Source organism: Macaca thibetana, chromosome 7, assembly GCF_024542745.1.
Source record: "Macaca thibetana thibetana isolate TM-01 chromosome 7, ASM2454274v1, whole genome shotgun sequence".
NCBI lineage: Eukaryota > Metazoa > Chordata > Mammalia > Primates > Cercopithecidae > Macaca > Macaca thibetana.
Window position 1 is genome coordinate 139,866,102 of NC_065584.1, and position 19,121 is coordinate 139,885,222.

The following is a 19,121-nucleotide window of genomic DNA, read 5'->3' on the forward strand; positions in this document are numbered from 1 at the left end:
CACAGCCTGATATAGTTATTTTTTAAACCCAAATTATCAAATAAGTCTAGTTGAATTGCACGAACTTGATGTCTTTCTTTCTTTTTTAAGTGCTTTTGAGCTAGCAGCTTCTGTGAGAAGGATCTTTTTTTTTTTTTTTTTTTTTAAAGCAGGCTATCACATTTAAAGCATTAGACATTCAATTTACATTGAGGAAATGTTGAGAACATTAGATTTCTATAAGTGCTTTTTAGTTTCTCTAAAAGGATTGTCATTTTAGGCCAGATAATTGTTTTGTCATGCAGGGCAATCCTAAGCATTGTGAGATGTTTGCAGCATACCAAACCTCTACTCATTAGATGCCAAAAGCGCCCCCAAATTGTAACAGCCAAAAATGTGTCCAGACATTGCCAAACATTCCTGAGGGATGAGTGGTGATATTGCTCCAAAACAATCATAATGGTACTCTTTAAAGAGTATTCTAATTTATTTTACTTATACCCTCCCACCCCGTTCCCCCGCTGCCCCGAAGTAGGAATATATCCCAAACTCACACAGCCAGAGGTAAAGACTTTTCTCACTAGATGCTCAAAAACACAACGCTCTTGCAGCTTCAGCGTAGCAAATTAGCAACGGGTCCTAAGCAATCAAAGGACACACACTCACCTGTCTGTTATCCTTTTCAGTGGACCCAAGACTGGTTTGTGCACAGAGTGAAACATGTGGAACTGTAAGTCCAATTAAACCTCTTTTTCTTCCCAGTCGTGGATATGTCTTTATCAGTAGCGTGAAAATGGACTAATATAGTTATCAAGTCTCTTCAGTTTTCTCCAATCTCAAAAAGCTCTTTAATCTTTGGAAGAGTACAGGCCTTACCTTTTGTAGGATGGTCCTTGAGCTGGATGTTTCCTTATGATCAGACTCAGGTCATTCATTCACGGCAGGAATATCATGGAAACGAAACTATGCCCTTCTAAGAGTATCAGCCATAGTACGGCGCATATGCCGTTGACTGTTCCCACCTCTGGTGATGATAACATTGGTCATCACCTGTCATGTTGGTGTCTGCCAAGTTTCTTCACTGTAAAGTCATAATTTTCCTCTTTGTAATGGATTCGTGTTTTGTGGGAGGCAGATAATCTGCAATCACATCAATATCCTATTCCTTCATCTTCCTGCAACTAGTGCCTCCACTGACATAAAGCTACTTAGAGCATTTTCTACTTTATCTAAGATAATCATGTTTTTATTCCTAATATTGCTTGTTTGTATAATCTCTTTCTGTCCCATCTCTCTTATTACATGTTTATTCGTTTTTTGAAAGAGAAGAAAAAACAACCTTTATTTTTGTTGATCTTCTCCTATTTTTCTTCTATTTCATTAACTTCTGCTCTTACATTTGTTTCCATTCTTCTACTTGTTTTTCTTCAACCTCTTAAGTTAAATCATAATTCATTTTTTAAAAAGCTCCTTGTTTTTCATAGGTTCATTTAAGACTATAAACTGACCTTCCAAATACTGCGAGAGCTGTATCCTAGAATTTTTAAGTTAGGTTTACTGAGGTATAATTTACATGCAGTAAAATTCACTCATTTGTGATATATTGTTCTATGAGTTTTGATCAATATATATAGCTCTGTAACCTCAACCACAACCAAGATATTAAATATTTCCATCTCACCAAAGTTTTCTCGTATTTCTTTGCAGTCAATTTCCTCCTCCTGTAACTGACTCAAGTTCAAGTGCTCACCGTTAGAAGTCAAAGCATGAGAAATGAGGTGTGACAAAAGGGAAACGGCTTTTATTCAAACGTTAGCAGATGGGGAATGTCCAGGCTCACGCCCTTAACAGACTATTTCAAACTTTAGGCTGTGGACAGGGGTTTAAAGAGGGGAACTTGGAATAGAAGGCATGCAGGAGTGGTGCTGGGTGCGAGGTCTGTGTATCTTGTTCCACTGGTTATCCTGAGTCATGGTCCACTTGGAGTGCAGGCTCGCATCATCTCAACAGCTAACATCTCAACAGTTAGCTGTTGACTAACTGCCCTGAGGTAATCTCTGGAATTTCACACCTGGGTTTCCATGCCTGGTTTGTCTCAAGATTAGCCCCTGCAACTTCTAGACACACAATTAGATAAACTACCAGTGCACAAGAGTGTCTGGTGGGAAGACAGGGGAACAAAGAGTATTAAGGTATGTTTCAAGGCTAAAAGGAAGGAAAAAAAAAAAGTCTCAAAATGCATTTTGAACCTAAGCTACTCAGTTACATCCTCCCAGCCCCCAACCCTGGCAACCACTGAACTGAATTCTTTTCCTATTCTTTCGTCTTTTTTCAGAATGTTATATAAGGAAATCATGTAGTATGAACCCTTCTGTTTTCTTCTTATGTAGCACAATGCTTTTGAGATCCATCTGTGCTGTTGTGTTTCATGCATTCTTTTGTTGCTAAGTATTATATAATATACATGTACAGACTTGTTTGTCTATTCTATAGTTGGTAGACATTTTGGTTGTTTCCAGTTTTTGGTAATTATGAATAAAACTGCTATAAACATTCAGGAGTAAATACTTAAAAATATAATTATGGGGCCATATGATAGGTTTAAGTTTACTAATTTTATAAGAAACTCCTAAACTACTTCAAAAGTACAAATTTTACATTTCTACCAGCAATGTTTAAACGTTTCCATTACTCTGCATATTCACCAGGACTGGGTATCAATAGTTTTATGGGCCTTTAAAACATTTTATCAAATCTAATAGTTATCTATTTGTACCTCACTACAGATTTAATTTGCATTTGTCTGGTAACTAGTGACATTAGCATCTTTTCATGTGCTTATTTGTTCCACTCTTCAGTGATACATCTGTTAAATGTGTTTTATGTATTCTGGATACGCTTTTCAAATATTTTATTTCATCGTATGGTTTGTCTTTTCATCCTTCACAATGTCTTTTAAATAACAGAAGTTTTAATTGTGATAAAGCTTAATTTAACCACTTTTAAAATAGTTGTTTGAGTCTTAACTAAAAAGTTTTCTAACCTAACACACAAAGCTTTTCTAGAAATGTTATAGTTTTAGGTCTTAAATGTAGATGTGTTTCATTTTCAGTTAAATTTTTATATGACACCATGTATAGGTCCAGGCTCATTTTTTCTTCTTTTTTTTTTTTTTTTTTTTTTTTTTTGAGACGGAGTCTCGCTCTGTCACCCAGGCTGGAGTACAGTGGCCGGATCTCAGCTCACTGCAAGCTCCGCCTCCCGGGTTTACGCCATTCTCCTGCCTCAGCCTCCCGAGTAGCTGGGACTACAGGCGCCCGCCACCACGCCCGGCTAATTTTTTGTATTTTTAGTAGAGACGGGGTTTCACCGTGTTAGCCCGGATGGTCTTGAACTCCTGACCTCGTGATCCGCCCGTCTCGGCCTCCCAAAGTGCTGGAATTACAGGCTTGAGCCACCGCGCCTGGCCCAGGCTCATTTTTTCACACATGGTTGTCCAATTGTTTCGTATCATGTGTTTAAAAAGAGTACCCTTTCTCCATTGAAATATCTTGGCAATGTTTTCAGAAATCAATAGACTCTCTCTCTATATATATAGTCTATTGACACACACATATATATAGTCTATTGACATATATATAGTCTACTGACATATATATAATCTACTGACATATATATAGTCTACATAGTCTATTGACATATATATGTGTGTATATATATATGGGTCAAAGCAATTACAAACAAGAAGAAATATCTTTTATATTTACCTTCATTTTTGCTACTTCCAACACTATTCATTTTTTGGTGTGGATACAAGTTTCTCTGCAATATAATCCTTCTGCCTGAAGAACATCCTTTTTTTTCAGACTTCTCAAAAGAATAATTATTTATTATTTCTTTTCCTGTGTCTGTGTGTGTGTGTGTGTGTGTATTTTTTATTTCCACAGGTTTTTGGGGAACAGGTAGTATTTGGTTACATGAGTAAGTTCTTTAGTGGTGATTTGTGAGATTCTGGTGTGCCCATCATCTGAGCAGTATACACTGAACCCAAATTTGTAGTCTTTTATCCCTCACCCCCTTACCACCCTTTCCCCGAGTCCCCAAAGTCCATGTGTCATTATTATGCCTTCGCATCCTCATAGCTTAGCTCCCACTTATGAGAACATACGACCTGAAGAACATCCTTTAATCTTTCTGGTAGCACAGGTCTGCTGCAACAAATTCTCAGCTTTTGTTTGCCTTGGCTGAGCTGGGTTTGGGTTTTGTTGTTGGTAGAGCTGTCTTTAGTGGAACACAAACTTCAAATTCCTCTACGGATGTGCTACTAAAGTTTTGTGCTTAGGGGAGAGGCACAGGACCTGTGTCTCGGTAATGGGACTTCCTCATTATTCTTTCCCTTCCCCTCATGGCCACTAAACTCTGCTTTATCTTTGTGATTGGTCTTGGGACACAGTTTCCTACTTCTTTCCAGGACTTCCTCTCATGATCTGCTTGACATCAATGAAGCATCCTTTGCCCAAGAAATTCCCTGTTCTTCCTACAGTGGCAGAGAGTTTTTCTTTTACCCTTCCTCCAGCATTAAGGGATCTTTGCCTTTGTTCTGGTATTGGGATAGTATCCTATCTGCTACCAAGAAGCAAACAAGTTTTTCTTCTGGCCCTCCCCTAAAAACAGTAATTCTTTGCCTGTGTCCAGGGACAAAAGAGTTTGATGATCCTTCCCAATGTTTTAAGGCTTTTGATTTGTAGGAGAGAAGTGGTTAGACAATTGCACTTTATGCCTGTCCCCAAGAATCTACTAATCACATGAACACTTGAACCACTGCTGTGGGTGGTGGGTGAGGGGTATTTCTTCAGTCTTCTCTCCTCCCCCCAATCATTTTCTTGAGCATCCAGTGAAGGCCTACAAGTGAGTGCAAATTCACTTTGTGTCTGAGGCCCCCACCTATGACAAGCTGACACACTAACCCATGTATGGCCTTTAAAAAAATTTAGTTGATTTCTTCTTTCCCATTGATATGATGGCCACCTTTCTCTTCCACTTTGCTAAATGTGGAATAGTTAATGTGCTTTCTCTCCTTGGAGAATCTTGTTTCTCTTTGCTATTCAGATTACTTGATTGCCTTTGAAATTAGCTCTATGATGGTTTTAGAAAAAGTTATGGTTTTGCAGATTATCCAGCTTTTTCTCATGGTTAGAGTGGAAATGAGGTTCTTTGCAGTTTTCTATATCCTAAACCTACCCCTTTAGTCTTCAAGGTATAAATGTTACATAACTTTCCTTCTGATGAATTAATTACCAAAGAGTTTACTTTTTTTTTTTTTTTTTTGATGGAGTCTCATTCTGACACCAGGCTGGAGTGCAGTGGCATGATCTCAGCTCACTGCAACCTCTGCCTCCCAGGTTCAAGTGATTCTCCTAGCTCAGCCTCCTGAGTAGCTGGGACTACAGGCGCCCGCCACCACGCCCAGCTAACTTTTGTATTTTTAGTAGAGACGGGGTTTCACCACGTTTGCCAGGATGGTCTTGATCCGAGGTGGGTGGAACACGAGGTCAAGAGTTTACTTTCATTTTCTAAACATACATGGTTTTTTTGTCATTATCTTTTGGCCAGACAACACAGTCTGCATACCACCCAGTCAATAGTATTGTTATAGCAGCCGAAGTGGACAAAAATATATGTTAAAAATCATTTGTTTAAAATTTGATGCTTGGACTATCATTTTCTGAAATAAATTTGTTTGAAAATCTTAAGCAGTTGCTGCTTATTTCTCCCCATAATTCTCTGTGATTGTATCTCCCGCTTTATATATGTTGAGGCTCTGTTGCAATCATACATGTCCACGATTATTTTATCATTTTGGTGGGGTTTTAAAAATGTTTATAAAATGTTCTGTTGGGTGTAAATGGGGGCAAGATGGCTAACTAGATGCAACCAGATAGAACAGCTGCCACGGAGGGACTGAGATGACTGTTATACCCCTAAGAGATCTTCAGAGGGAAGGCACCAGAATGAACAAAAGGAAGACACAGAAGCTAGGCTGAAGGGGGAGGAAGCTGGGAGCCCTGCCTGGGGCTACTGTGCACCAGGACTCATTCCTGGCCCTCAGAGACTCTGAGGGAACAGGTAAGTTGAACTGGTAAGGAGCAACCCACTCTTGCTGTGTGCCTCTGGAATCTTGGCAGGAGACCCCCTGACCACCAAGGACCCTTGAGTTGGCAGGGATAGTTGCTCAGAGAAGTGGTAGGGGCAGCACGTCTGCTGAAGAGGAGCCCAGAAGGTTTGGTGCGGGAGCATCTATAGTGAAGCATGGCCAGGAGAGCCCATCTCTCTAGGCTCAACTTGCTCCCATAAGAGACTTTAGCCCTAGAGGAACTTTTGGACCTGAACTCTGCTAGGTGGTCTTGCCCATCAGACACGCAGGTCTGACATAAGCATCCCTTAGTCTGCTGGCCCCTCCTGGGGCCCAGGCCTGATTGAGCCTGCTTGCCAGACAGCCTTGGGTGTCCTGGGGGCCCACATCATAGTTCCTGTGCTGGTGGACCATGCCTGACCATCAGAGAACTACAGCAGGACAGCCCCTACAGCCACACACCAAGCCACCCACTCCCTCCCCACACTGCTGCTTTGCCTGGCCCACAGCAACCCCCCACATTGCTTTGCTGGCATGCCCTTGCACCAACACTGCCATGGGAATGAAACTAGGCACAGAGAACAGCAGAACCTCCCCCGACTTGAGTGATCACCCCTGCCTGTGGTGTGCAGAAAACACATACAGACTACGCCTGCCCGCACCCCATTCTGACACTACCACCAGCCAACCACACACACAGTCACCAGCAGGGGCCCCTGGAAGCTGTACTGCCTCCGCCACTGTGGTGAATATCTGCACAAAGGCAGGCACCCCAGCACCTTCTACACTCTGCTGCAGCCAACGGGTGTGTCCCCACCATGCTGCCACTATGCCACTACTGCTGCTGCTGCTGGTACATGTGTACAAGGTGCCCGGCCTGCTATATTTCTTTGATTAGTATTGTTCTGGTATAGTTTTTCGTAACTCTTTACTTATTTTTTTTTTTTTGAGACAGAGTCTTGCTCTGTTGCCCAGGCTGGAGTGCAGTGGTGAGATCTTGGCTCACTGCAAACTTGGCATCCGGGGTTCAAGCGATTCTCCTGCCTTAGCCTCCCAAGTAGCTGGGATTACAGGCGCCTGCCACCACGCCCAGCTAATTTTTGTATTTTTAGTAGAGAAGGGGTTTCATCATGTTGGTCAGGCTGGTCTTCAACTCTTGACCTCAGATGATCCGTCCACATTGACCTCCCAAAGTGCTGGGATTACAGGCGTGAGTCACTGCACCCAGCCTGCTATATTTCTTTGATTAGTACTTTTTTTTCCTATTACAGGTGTGAGCCACTGCACCCAGCCCTTTCATTTCTTAATCGCACTTACCCTTTTACTCTCTGTATCATTAGAATAAAAACCTCATGAATAGTGATTTTTGGCTGTTTGATCTACTGCTATAGTTCTAGCATCTAGAAGAGTGCCTGAACATAGAAGACAGTAAATATTGAATGGATTAATGTCAACTTATTTGGGTTTCATAATTTCTATCTTATTGTTTAGCTTACCTTTCCGAATCCTATGCAAACTTATTTAAAGTTTCGGTTTATTCCATTATTTTCATCTTGAGTGGACTGAAATTTCAAAAGGTATTGATTAGCTGGTTTTCCTGTCTTCAGATCTCATGTGTTCAGAAATTTTGATTTGCAGTGTCTTTTTTGTTCCCTTCTCTTATCTTTCTTTCCTCTGGGTTCATCCTTTTCTTTCTAGCAATTTTGGGTTGCCTTCAATTTGTGTCTTAGGGACCCCAATTCAGCGAGGTGTTATATGCTAATTCACTGCTTCAGTTCTTTCTTCATATTGTAACCCAGTTACCAACTCTGTAAAGTTTTAAAACTGCGTATTTCTACCCACTTAGCCCGGCATCTTCCTATAAATTAGAGCCCCGGGTATCAGTTGAAGGTAGGTTTCGGTTTTTAGCTTCCTTTCACAAGTGGTACAGCAGTGGAGAGAAATCAGCCCCTGGCTTCAAACGGTGTTATGCTTGCCTCCACTTTCATTCCTGATATTTCTGCCTACCATTAAAAAAAAAAAAAAAAAATCAGTTTTGGCCAGGCACGGTGGCTCATGCCTGTAATGCCAGCACTTTGGGAGGCTGAGGCGGGCAGATCACTTGAGGTCAGGAATTTGAGACCAGCCTAGCCAACATGGTGAAACCCCGTCTTTACTAAAAATACAAAAATTAGCCAGGTATGGTGGCATGCGCCTGTAATCCCAGTTACTCAGGAGGCTGAGGCATGAGAATTGCTTGACCCTGGGAGATGGAGGTTGTAGAGAGCCGAGATTGTGCCACTGCACTCCCGCCTGGGTGACAGAGCAAGATTCCATTTAAAAAAAATCAGTCTCGTCAGAGGCTCAAATTTTTTTTTTTTTTGACAAGGTCTTGTTCTGTTGCCCAGACTGAAGTGCAGCAGCATGATCAAGGCCCACTGCAGCCTCAACTCCTGGGCTCAAGCAATACTCCCACCTCAGCCTCCTGAGTAGCTGAGACCACAGGTGTGCACTATCACACTTAGCTAATTAAAAAAATTTTTTTTTTGTATAGACAGAGTCTCCCTAGGTTGCCCAGGTTGATCTTGAACTCCTGGGCTCAAGTGATCCTCCCACCTCGGCCTCTCAAAGCGTGGAATTACAGGTGTCAGCCACTGCTCCGGGCCTCTTTATTTTTTAAATAACCTATTTATGGTCTTATTATTCCTTCTAGTGTTTTCCTATTTCATTTCCTATTATTTCCTTCCTTCTACTTTCAAGTTTTTTGTTGTTGTTTTCGTATTCTCTTGAGATCAATACTTAGCTCATTATACTTTGAGCTTAAAAATAATCTAAAGCTATATATTTCCCTTTCAGCACTGTTATTGCATCTCATGTTTTAAAATGTTTAGACCTCATTACCTTGTCAGATTAGAATTTCTGACTGCAAGTTTCTGCTTGTGAACTCAGTCAGGCAGGCTGCTGCTTCACCATGGCTCATACTTTCTTTCTGTACAATATTACCTGTCCTTGGATTTAGCGTGGTTTTGAGTTCAATTTTATCTTTTCATATTTATCACTGCTATATGTTTAAAAGAGAGGGAGTAACTTAGAGCATCAATTAATGTTATTTGATAAGAATTCTCTCTATATATTTCTTCTCTCTCCTTCAGCAAGATACACATACTTTTTCCTAATAAATTTGAAATGTCATGCATTTAAATTTTATCTTGAGATAATTTCATCTCATCACTTCTTACCTATAATGCCGAGCTTTCATCAGTTGACACATTATTTTGTTCAGCCTCTTTTTGTGTAACAGACTCAAGGCAACTGATGATTGTTTCAAGCAAACTTTAGAGGTCTTATCATTCAAGAAAGTTGCTTTTTTTTTTTTTTTTTGAGACAGAGTCTCACGAGTCTCGCTCTGTTGCCCAGGCTGGAGTGCCGTGGCACAAATTCAGCTCACTGTCACTGCAACCTCTGCCTCCTGGACTCAAGCGATTCTTGTGCCTCAGCCTCCCGAGTAGCTGGAATTACAGGCGTGTACCACCACGGTTGGCTGATTTTTGTATTTTTAGTAGAGACAGAGTTTCACCATCTTGGCCAGGCTGGTCTCTAACTCCTGACCTCAGATGATATACCCACTTTGGCCTTCCAAAGTGCTGGGATTACAGGCATGAGCCACTGCGCCTGGCTGCAAGTCTGTTCTTAATATTTGCTACAATGATGTCTCTGCCCCAGGGATCATTAAGCTGCTGAAGTTGTAAAACTCTTCTCCAGATAATTTTTACTAACAGAACTGAAGTCCCAAATTGTTAAAATCAAAGTAGATATGTCATGCTCATAATTTCTGAAGGAAATCCAGGACTCCGTTTTCTGAATAGACTTCACAGAAAAAAATATATATACAGCAATATATATATACAGCAAAAATAAAAATATATATGATTAAAAATACTGGTTCTCTCTTCAGTATAAAATCACACTGATAAATTGTAGGCTATTCCCTGCTTGATGTGATATTGGACATCTCCCACCCAAAGCCAAGATTCTTACACCTACTTGTCCTGATGAAAGTCAAACGCTTAAAAAAGTTCTTTTTCTCTTTAAAAACTAGCTTTATTTAAAAGAATCGGAAGCATAATAACACTATAGGAAACAAACTTACAATACATATTATTCAAGAAAGCCTGCCACACATCATTTCTACTAATAGTAGGTCTATATACTGATAAACAACATTCTTTATACAATGCACAAATGACATGAAGCATTATCCCTGAAAAGAATGGCCAACAATAACATGGACTGTCTTGACAGCAGAACATCTACTTGTCTTATTACTTATCTATAGAATAAAAAAACTAAAATGTAGATGACAAATTAAACTCCTCCAATTTTAAATTCTAGCATAGTTTTGGGGGAAGAAGGGATTGGGATCAGAAGAGGCAAATTGTGTTAAGTATCTCAAAAAGAAAAAGGAGTCTGGCTTACCGTTATTTAAGTAGTTCCTATGAAGTAATTCAGAACTGAGAATGTATTTGTTTAACACTTGGAGGCCCTTACAGAGTCAAACTTTCCATTATCTACTATATTCCATCAGTTATCAAGCCAATTTTATTTGTCTGAAAACTGTAACCTGGTCATTAATCACATAAAAAAATAAACAATTTGGGGTAATCTAGTCATTTCATACTTTATTTAAATGTTTCCACAAAGCAGTTCGTGAATTAATAATACTTCTTTAGACTTCTATGATCTAAATAGAAACAGATCCAGTTCTAAAAGAATGTATGTGAAAATAGCAGACAAAAATAAATCCCTAACATGTAATACTAAATTTTTAACATAAAATATAGAACTATGAAAATTTGGGGCATTCAAGTCAAATGTAATAGGATTATGATACAGTATGGTACCTAGCATTTTAAAAAATATTAGGGCTGAATCAGATTTATTGCTATATCAATCCTATCAATAGTCAACAATCAAAAGTACAAAATATACCATAACCATGCCAAATATGACGCAGCATAGAGATATCATTAACATAACACAGGTAGACATTTTGTAATATACATCACTGATATAGTAAAACCTTATTCAGGATAATTTAAACTGATATGTCTAGAATTTGAATTTTTAAAAAGATACCCAGTTTAAGCACTCACAAGCATTCATTTTTTTCTTTCAAGTGTATAATTTCAAATATACAAATTTGCATTGGCCAAGTATTACTTATTACAATTCTTTTGGGTACTTGTCTTAATGACAAAACAAGAATGCTTTTAAATTACTATTCTTAAGTAAACACCTCTAAAATAAAAAGCTCAAAACTTTGCCTTCAAGATTGAACATTTTTCTTTAAAATCTTGATTATAACCTTTATTACCAAATCCTTTCATCAGGTAGTACAAAGTAAACAGCACTCAAGTCCTTGAATCAATGGTTAAAAATTCCAGGTAAATTAGAGGAGTCTTATGGTATCTTCATCATGTCTTAATAAATGAAGATAAACATTACAGTGCTACTTATTTTGGTTATGAGGGAGTGAATGATGTCTTTTTTGGCTGGGAAATATCAGCATAATTTCAAAGTGACTATATAATTTTAGTAGTATGGGCTAAAAAATCCTAACATGCACTACCATTTAAGGTAATTACTTAGTAAATTATACCTGTAAGTGGAAAATAAAAATTTTAAGAGTTATTGTATTACAAGTGTCATGAGTTGGTAACACTAAAATTTACTCCTCTCCCATTTGAAAGACATCAGGCCATCTATTAATCCGTAAATATTGATGTTTCACATACTTCATAGAGTAGCTTAAAACATACCAGCATAAGAAATAATTAGTATTACATAGTAATTTCCTTTGCCATAGGAATAAATGTTGGACAAAGTCTGGAAACATTTTTTTTTCCAATTTGAATTACAGTAATTTTGCCACAGACCACAGCACTAGTGCATGTGTTACTTTAGACATGCTCTAAGAACAAAACAAAAAGTTACTGCAAAAATACATGTCACCAATGTGGAACACACTCAGATTTGTATAAAAGTACTGAACTAATATCCCAAAAAGAGGTATATGTAAACAGTACATAAGGAAGAAATAGTTTTAATATGAAACAATCATTTAAGTCACATACATCATGATAAGAAGCAGGACTTTCTTTTATAAAAGATAATATTTTGACAAACAAGCAACATCATCTACACATCTACAGAACAAGAAAGGTACAGGTATTTAGAATAAGTTTTAATATAATTGCAAGTAATGTATTATTGACAAATAAGACAAAGATGCTTATCCATTGAGTTTCATCAAAAGTTTTAAATTAAATACAGGCAGCCTCTGATATATTAACGCCTGGCGTATATGTGGCCACGGTCTTTCCTTCATTTCCCCTACACCACTTGTCTTGGGAGATGCTAATGCTATCCCTAGCCTCTTTGCTCCAGGGGTGCTTCCAAATTCCCATCACTGTACCACAAGTTGGAAGATGCAGATTTGACTTTTATAATGCTCTACTGGATAGAACAATAAGCTACTAAAAATTAGAAATGAGAAGAAAATCTCTAAATTCAGAATTAGAGGAGAGGAAGCTGTGCAAAGTCACAACAACCTAAAGGAAATTGGATGTACCTTCAGACAGTACCAGCTAATTCACTAAACGTACTGCTTCCATGGTATCTGAAATGTGGTCATATTGTCTGAAATGTTAGATAGTAAAGATTCATTCTTAATAAACATCCTTTTTTAAGAAAGAAATTTAATGACACTTTTCCCACTATCTTCGTTCATACCTTAGTAGAAAATGCTTTTCTCTTAAAGTCTAGCCAACTACTGTCACACAAAGACACAGGATTTCTGATGGGAGGAAAGATATAAAATGTTGAAGCACAGAGCATCCAGGAAAGGAAAAGCCAAGCCTGCTTATACATTTCACCAGAGTTCAGCATGGTAAGGGGGCAAATACAAAGAAACCCACACCAAAGAACTTAACCTCCTAATCACATCAGGAAAAAGACAAGACCTCTGCTTCTTTCTCCCTCCTACATTGATCGATTGGTTTTCTAAAGAAAACTGAGAGCTCAGCATGATACTATTAACTAGATTATGGTCTAAATGAGCCTTTAGGAGCTTCCCTATTGCGCAGAGTTCCAAGCCACTATTTACAAATGAACTTTGGGAGCCTGGATGCTTTTAAATTTTTTTTAATTGAAAAAAATATAAAACAGCACGAATGTTCATGCATATGAAACCTCTATGCACTGCAGAAAGAAATCCAAAACTCTTGAGAATTCCCTTTTAAAAAATCATTGCTTATATATTTTCTTACTATTAAATACAATTACTATAGTACATTGAACAATAAGTGCTAAAACTCTAATTTGTTCAAGACAAACAAGTTTGAAAGAATATTGAATGAAGACTCTTGATACTTATTTGGATTAAAGTTGGCAGATTTCATGATGACCCATACTATTAAGAGGTTTTTCTGCCACTAGGCAGAGTTTGGAATCTAAAACAAACCACCAAAAAACTAGATTTCTGCACACTGTGTTTATGAAGAATAAGTACTAGTACTAGAAAATCTTCAGTTTTATGTATATAACCTTCTAATTTGAATAACAAGAATCATAATAGCAGTACTCTAAAGTATTTCACACAAAAGGAAAACACTGATCACAAATCTAATTCTAAGCACTCTATCTGAAGAACAATTTATCTTTCACAAGCTAAGCTGTTTCAGTATTAGTGAATCGAGTAACACCTAGAAGCATGTGGACCAGAAATTCTCTAGTGCATGAGCAAATCAAGTTCTGAGAAAGGAACTGATGCTTTAAAAATATTTCTGTCTTGGCCGGACGTGGTGGCTCACGCCTGTAATCCTAGCACTTTGGGAGGCTGAGGAGGACAGATCACTTGAGGTCAGGAGTTTGAGACCAGCCTGGTCAACATAGTAAACCCCGTCTCTACTAAAAATATAAAAATTAGCCGGGTGTGATGGTGAGCAACTGTAATCCTAGCTACTCAGGAGGCTGAGGCAGGAGAATAGCTTGAACCAGGGAGGCAGATGTTGCAGTGAGCTGACATCTCATCACTGCACTCCAGCCTGCGCAACAGAGCAAGATGGCTCAAAAACAAAACAAAACAAAACAAAACAAAAAAACCACCTTTCTGTCAATAACCTGGCTTTGGTGAGTAAACCTAGATGCTCATAGTTAGCCAGGTTGAACTTCAGCAAAACTCAAGGATGTCAGAGAAAGAGAGTGTGTGAGTGTGAGAGAGAGACAGTGTGTGTGTGTGTGTGTGTGTGTGTGTGTGTGTGTGTGTGTGTAAGATGAGGACTTTCAGTGAAGGAAAGAAATAAAAAAGGTACAATTCCACTTGTGTTTTTTTCCATCACTGCATATTTTTTAAGTTGAAGGCAGCTTATCATTTGTCCTAAGAAGCCATTTCAGTTTGTATAATAGCCTTCTTCAGACAAACTATCATCTGGCTATTCTTATATTTCATCACTTTTTCCATCCAAAAGCATCTATATAACTTTTGACTTAGCATTACTTAGAGACAAATGTAGAACTAGGAAGAAAATTATTTCAAACACATGAACACTATTCATCAGCATGATTACAGCTTGGCTATGATTCACTGTCAGAATGAACCATGAGTTTTTCTTCTGAATATTTACAGATTCTTATTTAAGTAAGGTGCTTTGAAGACCTAAACACCTGAATAAAAATTCACCTGTTTGTAGGTTTTTAAAAACAACTATGTGGAAATAGAAAATGAATTATATTGCATAACAAATACTGTTAGACTAGCTTGGAGAGGTTATTTCATTTTCACAAAAACAGTTAACTACTGAAACTTAAAGAAATAAAGAGTTTAAGAAACTGCATAATCGATTTTAGTAATGATCACAACTCAAGTACTACCATGTAAAGTGTTAACTCCTGAGAACACTGGAAAGTTCTACTCAAAATATCTAGCTCTATTCAGGGTAATAACAAATCATGATCTGATGCTACAACTAGGCATATAGCATGCAGTGCATCATTTATTAAAAATCAGCACTCATTAAACTTTCAGGAGCAACATAACCAGGTTCTTAAACATTTAGAGAAGTATGTATAACAAAAATTCCAAGTAAGATGAGATCTTCAAGTATGCTAGTGAACACCATCAAATGTCTGTCAGCCCAAAATAACTGCATTTTAACCTGCTTCAACTGGTAAAGTTTTCACACAAAGGAGTACCTAGAAGTATAGTTTGTATCATTTTGTTTCCCAAAACTGTAAAGATAAATATTTTACAACTACTGAAAATATTTTGTACTCATCTCTAACTAGTAAAGGGTAAATGGAGAAAACCTTATATTACCTTGTACCATATGAAATTGCTGTTTTTGTAGGTCAAAATTAAAACACTGTATTTAAAAAAATAAGTTTTATTCAATCAAAATATGCATCAGGAGCATGAATAGTTTTCTTCCAACAGAATATTAAAGGTTTAACTTTTATAAAATTCATCATTTGTTAGGCTGTATAAATTGTTCACATCTTCCAGTTACTTCATCTCAATTGGGGAATGCACTGTTTCTTAGAAAAAGCTCCAAATGGTAAAGACAGTAGTCCATGGAATAAAGGTCCAGTGACTAAAATGGACATGACAAAATTTCATAGCCCAAGTCACTTAACTTTTGCTTTAGTAGCTTCTGACATGTGAGGTCGAGTCCTTGTCTTAAAAGTGTAGGTTCTTGTGTGTTACCCAAAGGACATTGTTTTTAAATCACATTTTTCATGCATAATTTAAATTTCTTGACAATATGCTGCTGCCATCATTGTTTCACTTGGGTTTAAATAATAGTAATTATTTATCTCCTTCGTAGATCACCACACAATCTTCAGAATTTTTTTTGGTTGCAATGATAATGGTGGCAACATATTAGGGAGATTTACCAGCCTCCAACGATTGTATAAATTGTCATTAGCTGTCAAACAGTATACTTTTTTTTTTTTTTTTTGGCCACAGGTTAGAAACTGCTCCAAAAATGGATTTCTGCTGTTTTGAATCTTAATGAGCACACCTCCAACTGTCTCCATTCTTGATCATCCCTCAAGAGGGTACTCTCAGGTCCATTTTTATACTCTCCCCCAGTCACAGTGGGAGCTCCTTAAGTCTTCTGCAAGGCTTCAAATTGTTGTTTGCGAGTTAGATTTCACTTTGGCTCTTAATTGATCTTTGTTTAAATGGATTTTGATCTCCCCTAAGGTTCATTTTTGATATCCAGATCCCTAGAACAAGATTTTTCAAACCACCACTGAGTAGTTCTTTTACTAGCAGAGCCCTCTAAGGCCAAATGGATGTTTCTACCTTCCTCATTTGCAATATGTCCCAGTTCAAAATTATACAAAAAGTATTCACAATTCTTCTGTGGATACTATAGTATTCCTCTAGAAAACAATAAACAATAACAAAACAACTCAATATCAAAGAAAAGTAGGAGCATAATACTATCATAATTCTAAATAGCACAACTGGGACATACATTACGCCAACTTTACTAATTGCAGTCAATTTTCAACTGATCTAATATTAGCAATTTCATGTGGTACCATCCACAAGTTAATCAACAATACTTACTGAGAATTTACTATATGCTAAGATCTGTCTTGTATCTGTACAAACAGATATCCTGAAAACTCACTTGAAAATATGAAACTAATTAATTCCAAAGACCCTAGTGGAGGAGGAATCTGGTGTCATACTATTATTTTTTTAATCCATAAAAATGTATGCTTTCCCCCATGTTACAGTTACATATATTATGTTGTGAAGACGTGTTAAGTGGATCCTTGATAAACTTTTTGAACTAAATCTTTAATATGGTACAACCAAAGTTCAGCAATGAAATACACGTATTTCAATGATTCTAACTTTTAAAAGTTAAAACTTGCCTACATTTATTATATATTATTTTGAAGTTTCAAGAGGCTTTTATGTTTGTGATAAATAACAACAACTAACATTTATTTATAAATGCTTCTAAAGCACCCCCATATACATTATTCTCATTTAAGACAGCAAGCAAAGACAATAAAAAATTTGCTCTAGTATGAGTGAATTATTAATAAAAACTAAGTAAATAATGTTTTTGTGTATGCATTTAAAAAAATAATGTAAAACATTAAAATCCTGTGTCAATGAATTTTCGCAATACACAGGAAAATAAACCCACTTTAGTTAATGCCTGTGATTAAGCATCACTGCCCACTGCAGATGGACCGAAAGTTTCTCTAGTACGCATTAACTGGACATCTTTGTCAGCCATACAGGTATCACAGCCCCATACTGCAGATGCTTCTGCAGTTAAGAGGCCATAAGCTGTTTCAGTCATTCCAGTACAGATCCGATGAAACCATTTCTGACAAGAGGCCTCACATAAGATGGCATCCTGATCATCATTCACCTCGTTTGTACAAATTCCACAAGGATACACTGGGTCAGAAGATGAATGGCCATGACGGTTTGGGTGAAGAGAAGATTTATTGCTTTTTTCAGTGGTGCAGGCATCTGCTGCACCTCTTGGTTGTCGTGGCTTATTCTGCGTCCCATTTGCATGGTTATTGTTTGTGGCTTCAGTGCTACTTGAACGGCTGTTCTCTTGATTTACTGCATTGCTTCGATTAACATTTTTTAATTCAATATTACTCTGATTCACTGTGTCATCCATATTCAAGTGAGGTGGATGAGCAGAGGAATTTTGATTAGTGTTTTTGGTTGCTCCTTGAGGAAAGTCTTGTTTTGGGGGAGGTGCTTTTGCTTGACCAAAAGTGTTTGGGGGAGGAATAAAAGAATGATTAGATTCTAATGGAGATGTAAAATTTGAATTATTTCCAGGAACAAAATTGGATGCCAAATCAGGGTTAGAAACTTGGCTAGCGTTCTGTGGAGGAATCTGACTGAAATTTTCAGCAGGACTTTGTCTAAAATGTTGATTAGGCATGTTGACATTCTGACTTAGTGCATTATTATAAGATGGGTTACCGAAACTTGAATTATCATGTGGCCCAAATGTAAAAGCATGAGGTCGATTAAAACCCATGCCCAGAGGATTCTGAGGAAATGGGTGTGGCTGGTTCCTGAGTGAGTAAGGACCACAGTATGGGGAAGACATTCTTGGGGGAACGTGAGGTGGCATTCTGAATGTACTATAGCCTCCAAAGCCAGGATAACCAGGGCCAAGATATGGATTTGATGAAGGTAGTGGTTTATAGGAAATAGTATTATAGTTGTCATCAAATGGATTAGCAGCCACTAGATGGTCAGAGTTTGGATTCGGTGGTGGAGCATACTCAGACAATGGAGGAAAAGAAGGTCCCTGAAATGAAAATGTAAAGTAAAATACATGTTTTTGATCAAATATGTTATTAAAATTGTCCTGTTACCTTAATACCTGTGAACCCAGTATTAGTCAAATTTCTCTTGCAGTGTTGTTATAAACATTTATTATCTTCACTTGACCTTTCAGTTATGACTAATGTTTACATTTAATTATACTTGCTGATAAAAATTTTAGGTTTATTTCATTTACGAAAGAAAATAAAGTATGATTTTCTGAGCTCAAATCCATTGTAACTTCAAACCCCAAAAGTATTTAACTTTCAAAAGAAGCTTCATTATCCTAATTTTCATTTAATATGCTTACCTATAACTCTGGAATCTTTCACTTAAATACTAAAGCAGTCTAACCTAAAACACCTTTCATACACCAAATAGTCACAAAATTAAATAACAACAATCAGAATCTAAGTTTTTCCCCTAGCTTAACTTCAGGGAGATACAATTAAAGTATTCCCAAAACATTAAGCTCTGGGCCTCAAACTGAAAAAATAAACTGCCAGTTTTAGTCACACTGCAAGTTTAACAGATGGTGGTCAAAAAGATCAAAAGATCAGTAATCTGTACACACAAACTTACTAGTAGCCTTTATCATAAAAAGAGCCTTTATCATTCAAATTTATAAAGAATAAA

At 37.5% G+C, this 19,121-nt stretch overlaps 1 protein-coding gene across 2 annotated transcripts in view; it reads right to left on the reverse strand.

Annotated features, from left to right (window-relative positions):
- Nucleotides 1–10,170: 10,170 nt before the first annotated feature.
- Nucleotides 10,171–19,121, reverse strand: part of PYGO1 (pygopus family PHD finger 1) — a 48,782-nt gene continuing 39,831 nt past the window's right edge. For both annotated transcript variants that reach the window (XM_050799801.1, XM_050799800.1), the window contains exon 3: nucleotides 10,171–18,468. In XM_050799801.1, coding sequence (XP_050655758.1) covers nucleotides 17,344–18,468 — 1,125 coding nt within the window. In that variant the 3' untranslated portion in view covers nucleotides 10,171–17,343. The remainder of the gene's footprint in view (nucleotides 18,469–19,121) is intronic.